At 42.0% G+C, this 9603-nt stretch overlaps 1 protein-coding gene across 1 annotated transcript; it reads right to left on the reverse strand.

Moving 5' to 3' along the window:
* Positions 1–1414: 1414 nt before the first annotated feature.
* Positions 1415–1852, reverse strand: LOC138902680 (uncharacterized). The gene has a single exon (XM_070190569.1). The coding sequence runs from the start codon at positions 1850–1852 to the stop codon at positions 1415–1417; it is 438 nt and encodes a 145-aa protein (XP_070046670.1).
* Between the last annotated feature and the right edge of the window lie 7751 nt (positions 1853–9603).

Below are 9603 nucleotides of genomic sequence, written 5' to 3' on the forward strand. Positions count from 1 at the left end.
GTCATAATATTGAGCAACTCAAGCCACTTTCTCTACCTTAAGTTCAATTCCTTCTTCTTAAAAATGTATTGAAGACTCTTGTGGTCCGTGAATACATTTACATGGACTCCATACAATAAATGACTCTAAATTATTAATGCAAAAACAACCACCGCAAGCTCTAAGTCATGAGTTGGAGAGTTCTTTCCATGATTCTTAAGTTGCCTTGAAGCATATGCTATAACCTTACCATGTTGCATTAATACACACCCAAGACCGATCCTGGAAGCATCGCAATACACCACAAACCCCTCGGTACTCTCTAGCAGGGTCAATACCGGCGCCGAAGTCAATCTTGATTTCAATTCCTGGAAGCTCCTTTCACAAGCATCGAACCACTGGAACTTAACTGCCTTCTGCATCAATTTAGTTAATGGAGAGGCAAGAGTGGAGAACCCCTCCATGAACCTCCTATAATACCCGGCCAAACATAAGAAACTGCGAATCTCTGTTGGAGTAGTAGGTCTAGGCCAATCCTTCACCGCTGCAATCTTTTGAGGATCAACCTTAATTCCTTCTCTGGAGATGACATGACCCAGGAATGTAACAGATTCAAGCCAAAATTCACATTTCGAGAACTTTGCATACAATTGGTGTTGATGAAGAGTCTGCAGAACTGGCCTGAGGTAGTCGGCGTGGTCCTCTCGACTCATGAATATACAAGGATGTCGTCAATGACTACTATCATAAAGGAGTCAAGAAACAGTTTGAAGACTCGATTCATATGATCCATGAAAGTTGCCGGGGCATTTGTTAGAACGAAAGACATTACCAAAAATTCAAAGTGCCCATACCGGGTTCTGAAAGCTGTTTTTGGAATATCCTGCTCCCTTACTTTCAATTGATGGTACCCGAACTGTAAATCAATTTTGGAGAAGAACTTAGCACCTTGTAATTGATCAAACAAATCATCTATTCTAGGCAGTGGGTATTTGTTTTTGATTGTGACTTTGTTGAGTTGCCGGTAATCAATACAGATCCGCAGCGATCCATCTTTCTTTCTGACAAAGAGAACCGGTGCAACCCAAGGCGACACACTCGGTCGGATGAAATCTTTCTCTAGTAAATCCCTTAGTTGTTCCTTTGGCTCTTTTAATTCTGCCAGCGCCATTCTATTAGGTGGAATGGATATAGGATGCATGCCTGACATCACATCAATCCCAAAATCAATCTCCCTGTCTGGAGGAATTCCAGGGAGCTCATCCAGAAAGACATCGGGTAATTCATTCACAATTGGTACAGATTCAAGGGTAGGCACCTCAGCAGTAGTGTCTGTAACTCGGACCAAATGATAAATACACCCCTTCCTGATCATCTTCGTGGCCTTATGGTGAGAACTAAACCTATCTTTTGGCATAACATTATTCCCCTCCCACTAAACAGCTAGCTCGTTAGGAAACTCAAGCCTCATATTTCTGGTTCGGCAATCGAGTTTGACAAAAAATGAATAAAGCCAGTCCATTCCCATTATTACATCAAAATCAATCATCCCCAGTTCAATGAAATCAGCCATGTTGTCCTGACTATGCACCGTGACAACAAAATCCCTATAAACCCGCGCGGCCATAATAGACTCACCCACCGGAGTAGATACAGAGAACGGCTCATGAAATTGTTTTGGTTCTATCCCGAAGCGCGTAGCAACATAAGGAGTAACATAGGACAAAGAAGATCCGGGATCAATAAGGGCATACACATCATGATATTGAACAGTCAATATACTTGTGACGACATCTGGGAAAGCTTCTACACTATGTCGACCACTCATAGCATAGAACCAGTTGGGTCCTCGTGAACTCTGTGCACCACCCATAGTTATACCATGCCCAGCGGTTGTTGGAAAGCATCAAGCTGGAGGGTGTGCTGAAGATGTGGTAGCTGTAGAACTGGGTGACTGAGATGTGCCCCTGCCTGCACCCTGACGGGATGCACGACACTCCCTCTTAATATGGCCTCTCATTCCGCATCCATAACAAACTGGCATGTCAAGGTAGCAAACTCCCAAGTGTATCCTCCCGCACTTAGGGCATGGCGGCCTCTGCTGCTGCTGATATCTCCCTCTCGATCGACCTTGATGATGGGACCCCCGGCTGCCCTGACCGAGCCTAAAGCGACTCCCTTGCTGCTGATCGTGCCCTGATGGTGAGGCACTAGCTGAAGACTGAGCATAAGACTGGGATGGCCCTGATGATCCTCCCCGAAAAGTTGATCTCCCACCTCCGAGTGAATCCCCAAGGTTGCCCGCTGATCGGGCCCTACTACTACTTTCCCGTTCCATCCTGAACTTTAACTTTCGAGCCTTCGTAGCTTGGGCAAATGCCACCATCTTTCCATAGTTCATGTCAGAATTTAGAGTAGCTGTGGCAGCCTCATTAATAACCAAAGGGCTAAGGCCCTGCACAAATCGACGTACCCTAGCCTCCATAGTCGGCATCATATGAACAGCATACTTTGACAGGTGCACGAACTCCATGTGATACTCCCACACACTCTTACTACCCTGTTTAAGGGTCTCAAACTCCACAACACGGGCTGCCTTAGTCTCGGCAGGCAAGAAATGGTCTATGAAGGCATCCGCGAACCCACTCTATCCAGCCGAGGGCTCCCCTCCTCACGGGAATCCTCCCACATCTCAAACCAGGAATATGCCACCTCTTTCAGACGATAGGAAGCCAACTCTACTCCCTCTGTCTCCGTAGCACGCATAACTCAGAGAGTCTTATGCATCTCATCAATGAAATCCTGAGGGTCTGCCCCGGGATCAGTACCTGTGAACAATGGAGGGTCTATCTGAAGGAACCAGTTTACCCTGGAACTGGAAGAATCTCCTTGCAAGCTAAATGAGGTGGGTGCAATATTTGACCTCTGAGCCTGGGAAGCTACTAACTGAGTCAGCATCTGAATAGCTCCCCTAATATCCCCATCAGAAATACCAGGACCGGAACCTGGAACTGGAGGCGGAACAAGTATATCGGCGGGAGGGATTGAGGCACCCTCCACAGGTGTAGGAACTGGGGTAGTATGTTCTGGAGTAGACGAATCAGGCAGTGTGATAGTAGGGGGATTATCATCACCCGCATTATCAAGTAAGGGATCAACAGCCACTCCCGGGGTGGCATTGGCTTCTTAGCCAATTCTCGCTCTCTTCTTAGGTGCCATTTAATGAAAGTTAGAACAATGCACGAGTTAGGGGAAAACAACCTCATATTCCGCTCTATCGCACGATATAGAACAACAATGAAGGGTATCATTCCTAAATGTCTAAGTAGCCCCCTAATTATAGATGTGGTCAACAACATACCGATAAGAAGGGCTCTACTAGACACGGCTCCGAGACATCCTAGGATACTTTAAAACCTTAGGCTCTGATACCAAGTTTGTCACACCCCAACCTCGGGGATCCCGACCGGCGCTCAACTGAGTGAACCCGGTCGAGCAAGCCTATTAAACCTTTCCTACCCGACTCATTCATAATCCAAAAAGGGAACGCATCACCATTTGTAAAACAAGGGAGAGATCAGTTATATAAATATATAAACGTTGCTAGTTCATTTTTCCTTATATACATTATGCCATAGTTGAGTTTCCAAAATACAACTCGATCCAACGACCACCCCAACATACATACATGACCCACAGAAACGTCTACGGAGCCTCTAAGGGTACAAAAGAGCAACATGACAATGCCGGCAACAAGGCCCCGACTATATCTCAAAATATGTAAACTTATACAAAAGAAGGAATACATGACCCCTGGGAGAAATGGGGCTCACCAAGACTTCTGTGAGTAGAGAAAGAGAGCACCACTAACTGCGATCGGCACTATCTGCGATGGAACCACCTACATCCATTCAAAGATGTAGCGCCCTCGGCAAAAGGGACGTTAGTACTGTCGAATAGTATTAGTATGTAAGGGAAAACACCAATCTTAGTAGAATGAACAGTGAAACAAGGAGAAAGCAGTCACAAGAATCAAAAGTGCTTCACAGAAATACAAAGAAAACAACAAGTAAGGATCACATAATTTCCGAGTCAATCTTTCCATCTTTTTAGATTAATAATCTTTAGTGCCAGGTGCCACAACTCACAATGCCACCATATTTTTATACGGAGTCCGGTCTCGGCCCGACCGGCTCAGCCATCTCAAGTGAGACATATCTATATCCACAATGTAAATAAATAACTTCAACACAAATGCCACCATGTATAGAGCATGTCATCCGATCTCAGCCCGATCGGTTAAGCCATCCCACTTGAGACATAACCTCTTTCAATTGTTCACTCAAATCAGATTTCTTTCCCATCTTTCATTACATGGCACAAAAAGCCTCATTCATTAAATAGTTCCCGGCACATGGGCACATTTTACAATTCAAGTCTTTCCTTTTTTTTATTCTTCAAATAACACCATCATTCATGTCGATATGTACCATCACATAAGGCATTGCACACATAAGGTAAGGAGCTTGAAAAAAAATCATAATTACGTTGTCAGATAGCATGATGACATGGTAAACATCTAGAACAATTAGTTAGCATGAATCTTTCAACCCAACATACTAAGGCAAACAATTCTAGTATGATCTAGTCGGAACTTACACCAATTATTCGGACACCGGGAGTTCGATTATAGGAAGAAGAGAGTTAGCCATATATACCTCAATTGCGCTTCTTTAGACTCTATAATTATCCATAACCCTTAGCAACCTCAATCTATTTTAGCAATATACAAATTGAACCCAAAATTAGGAAAATGTTCATGGTTCTAGTTCACTTTTTATTTTTCCCATACTCTTTATCACATGCATGCAAGATGAACCACCCTCATACCCATAAAGTATCACACTAATACCCCATTATAGCTATGTTTGAAATTAAGAGCTAGGGTGATGAAGTCTTACCTTTTTGGATGAAGAATTTGGTTCTCTACTTGAATATTTCCAAGCTTTGAGTGATGGTTGAAGATTAATTGATGAAAATTAGGCCCTCCCTCTAGAACCCTCTCTCTCTCGCTCTAGAAATATCAGAAATGAGCTTAAAAATAGACTAAAGGGGTGTTTTAACGTGATGGGGGTCGGGTTTTAAATTAAGAAAAAAGGTGCCCCGACACAGGTCTGCGGTCGCATATGCGACCACATAATGGTTATGCGGTCCGCAAAGTGACCGCAGAAATGGCCCTCAGGGGCCTGAACTTTTGGCCCAGGTATGCGATCCGCATACTTGTTCTGCGGTCGCATAATGCACCGCAGAACTCCCTCCGCAAAAACCCAAGAGGGATTATGCGACCGATATACGGTATAGTGATTATGCGGTCGCATAATCAACCGCAAAGCTGACCTCAAATTTGCGAACTTTCTGCTTCACTCTGCGGTCATTATGCGGTCTGCAGAGTGATTATGCGGCCGCATAATGGGCCATAGAAACACGTTCTTATGCGAAACATTTTCCTCTAAGTCCGTAGGGTACTGTTCAATCCAAAAAGTCCGAACTATAATAATGCAGGAATCTATCTTGGCACCACGAAACCCCGAGTTTTTGGTTTAAATTTTTACGAGTCCTTACAAAAACCAAATATTATGTCACGACCCAATTCCATTATAGGCCGTGATGGCGCCCAACACCGTCGTTAGGCAAGCCAACACTGATCAACTAGTGAATTCTCGCTTAGATAAATTTGTAAATTATAGCTTTTTCCTTATTTAAAAACAAGATTTAGGAGTTTGCAATTTTAACATAAATAAATGGAAGCAATTAGTACTAATCGTAATCATATGAGCAAACCAAAACCATAAGTCTACTAGTGTGTGTGCCAAGACCTAGTGTCACAAGTATGTGGGTAATCTAATAGAATATACAAAATAATGCTAGCCTACTGTCTGAAATAAAATAGACAGAAAGTAAAAGAACATAAGAGAGACTCCAGCTGCTGCAGAACGGCTCAAAAGGACAGCTCATCGGGAAGTCCCGAGCTGGGAAATCAGTTTACGCACCGGACTGGTGTCTAGATGCACCTGCCTCAAATCCTGTACAATAAAGTACAGAAGTGTAGCGTGAGTACATAAAAGTATGTACCCAGTAAGTATCCAGTCTAACCTCGAAGAAGTATTGACGCGGGGTCGACTTCGACACTCACTAGGGCCAACAATATAGTAATATGTGATTTAAAATAAGCATGATACACAGAACTAACAATAAACTCATAACAAGAAATAACTGTACAGTTCTTCCATCACATCTAAGAAAACAGAATACTTCCTTCATTTTAAACAAATGATCTCTAAAATAGTAAATTTATACCAATTATAAAAAGGGCTTCCACTTCTATTACCATACACAAATTCCACTGAGGACGTTCAGCCCGATCCAACATGAAAATATTAACTCTGCACCTCCAAGGGTCGAACGGCGTGAACCATAGATGCATCTATTAACGTGCGGAGGCGAACGACCCGCTCCCATGAAAGTAGTAGAAATAGTTACCCCGCTCGCGGAATAAACTTGTGACGCGGTTAAATATAAATACAACATAATTTTTCTCAATTCTTTTCAAAATATTAATTTACTTGAAACCTTTGAAATCTTGAAATCCTCAACTTAGTTCCATTCAATGCAAATAAATAATTATGTTCAGATAACGGTACCCACAAAGCATGGTGTAAGCCTAGAACTACCCGGACATAACAAGAATTGTACCTACGTACGGACTCTCTTCACTTCGTGCGTACGTAGCCCCCACAAATAATCATACATTAATTAAGTTCACCTATGGCAAAATTTCCCTCTTACAAAGTTAGAAAAGAGACTTACCTCGCTTTAAGGCCTACTTCCCGGTCCAAGCTTATGCCCAACCCTCAATTTGGTGTCGAACAATCCAAAACTATCCAAATAGTGTAGAAACTAATCAATATATGCTTCAAAGTTCATATCCCTACTATTTAAGTAATTTCCCAAACCTAAATGCAAGATTCCTAAAATTCACCCTCAAGCCCACGTGTCCGGATTCTGGAAATTTTCGAAGAAAGTTGTTACTCATAACCTTAGGAACATAAATATATGATTTTCATTAAGTTCCATAGTAAAACTCCATTTTTATCAAAAACCTAGGTTTTTCTCTAAACCCATGATTTTCACTAATTTACATGTTATAACCTACCCATAAATCATGTATTTAACTCACATTTGATAGGAATTACTTACCTCAACTAGTTGATGGAAATCCCATCTCTAACCAGCTCCAAAATTGCCCCCAAGAAGAGTAAGAAGTGAGCAAAAGTGCTCAAATACCGATTTAAAATATCGCTGCCCTTCAGCAACATCCGCACCTGCGGTTAAATTGGCACACCTGTGATTCTGCTTCTACGAACAACTTGCGCAGGTGCGGACCAAAGCCAGGCTACCTAATCTCGCTTTTGTGCACAAGTGATCGCACCTGCGGCCAAGCATCAGCGACAAACGACGCGCATCTGCGACACTGCCCGCTCCTACGATGCCTGCCTTCGCACCTGCGCTTTCGCAGGTGCGGTCCATCTTTCGCTTCTGTGATGGTTGGGCAGCCTATGTTGGGACGCATCTACAATCATGGGGCTCTCACCTGCGAGCTCGCACCTGTGGCAGACCAAGCGCATGTGCAATTATGACAGCAGCTGGAGCTTCAGCTTTGGCTTTCAAATTCCAACTTGGTCCGAGCCTCGTCTGATTGACACGGTGCGAATGTACCAACAAGTTTGAAATCAGAAAATGGACTCGCTCGAACTCTCAGAATGCCCAAAACAATATTAAAACTAAGAATCACACCCTAAAACCAATTGAATCAAACTTAAGAACTTCAAGTTCTTCAATTTACTTCCAATGCGCCGAAACGTACTTATACTACTCAGAATGATACCAAATTTTTCGTGCAAGTCTTAAATGACACTACGGAACTATTCCCGTTCTCAAAATTCTGTTTGGACCTCGATATTATCAAAACCCGCTCCAAACTAAATTTTAAAGAACATCTAAAATCTTTAAGAACCAACTTTCACTATTGGGCGCCAAAATGCTCCCGGGTCATCCAAAACCCAATCCGAACATACGCCCAAGTCCGAAATCATCATAAAAACCAATTGGAACTGTCAAATCCTGATTCCGAGGTCGTTTACTTAAAATATTGATCGAAGTCAAACTTTGCCTTTCAAGTCCAACCTTAAGGAACCAATTGTTCTGATTTCAACACAAACTCTTCCAAATCCCGAACCAACCATCCCCGCAAGTCATAAATCAGTAAAAGAATGTACGGGAAGTCTTATTTAGGGGAATGGGGTCCTTGAAAGCAAAACGACCGGTCGGATCGTTTCACATTACATTACCAAAATCCCCTTTCATGGAGTTTAATTTCTCGTCAATCCCATTTGGCTGGCATCCCCTTTTTCACAATTCCTTCATTCTTGTTTAAATTATTCCATCTATGTTCTTCATTTTATTTTTTTCTTTCTTAATTTTAAAAATTCCGAAATTAGCTCCATTTCCCTCTTACGTTCGGCTTTTCCATCCTCAAAGCCGTATTTTTGATAGACTCTCTTACTATAAGTAATGATGCTTATTTGTGAAGATTCAAGCTATATTTCTTGTAAGAACATAGACAGGTTCTCGGATCAATTCCGCCCCTAATTACTATTATTGATCCAATGTTGAAATTTTTAATACTGTTGCTTTTTCTATTTTTTCTGCTCAAATTCCTTGATCTCTACTAATTTGTATCCGCAAATCAATACAAATTCGCAAATTTTTATTCTGTTACATTCCGACAAAATTAGACTTTATGCTGGCTTCCTTTTTGTTTCACTTCCAATTCCTCTTAAATTGATCAACTTATTTTTTTATTGAAGGGAGAAATGATTTTGTCTATTGCCCCAAACGACTCTCCTAAAAAAGGAAAACTAAACCTTCCTTTATTTCCTACATGGTTTTTACTGGAATATTTTTCATTCTAGTTACAAATCCTAAGGTTGATTTCTTCAACTATAAATACTAGTACTTTCAGAATTGAGAAGGGGGGCTGAATATCATTCTCTAGTTTAATGCTCAGACTCTCTTTACGTCTTATATCCACCTTACAACTACACCTTTGCTCCATCATATTTGTACTGCATATCTCTTGTAACGACCCGGCTGGTCATTTTCAGAATTTAAGTCACGTTCGGTGGCATAAGACCCTGAGTAGCTTCGTTTTATGTGTATTGACTTGCGTGCATGGTTGAGTTCAGTTACCGGATGATTCGGAGTGATTTGGGATACTTAGTCCCTAAAACGGAAGCTTAAGTCATAGGATTTTGTCTGTAGTCAGAACTGTGTGAAGACGACTCCGGAATGGAGTTCCGTCGATTCTGTTAGCTCCATTGGGTGATTTTGGACTTAAGGTCATGTCCGGATTATGTTTTGGATGTTTGTAGCTCATTTAGACTTTAAATGGGGAAATTCAAATTTTTGGAGATTTGGACCGTAGGTAGACTTTTTGATATCGGGGTCGGAACATAATATCCGAGAGTTGGAAAAGCTCCGTCATGTTATTTGGGACTTTGCTGC

This window comes from Nicotiana tomentosiformis, chromosome 12 (genome assembly GCF_000390325.3).
Source record: "Nicotiana tomentosiformis chromosome 12, ASM39032v3, whole genome shotgun sequence".
Lineage (NCBI taxonomy): Eukaryota > Viridiplantae > Streptophyta > Magnoliopsida > Solanales > Solanaceae > Nicotiana > Nicotiana tomentosiformis.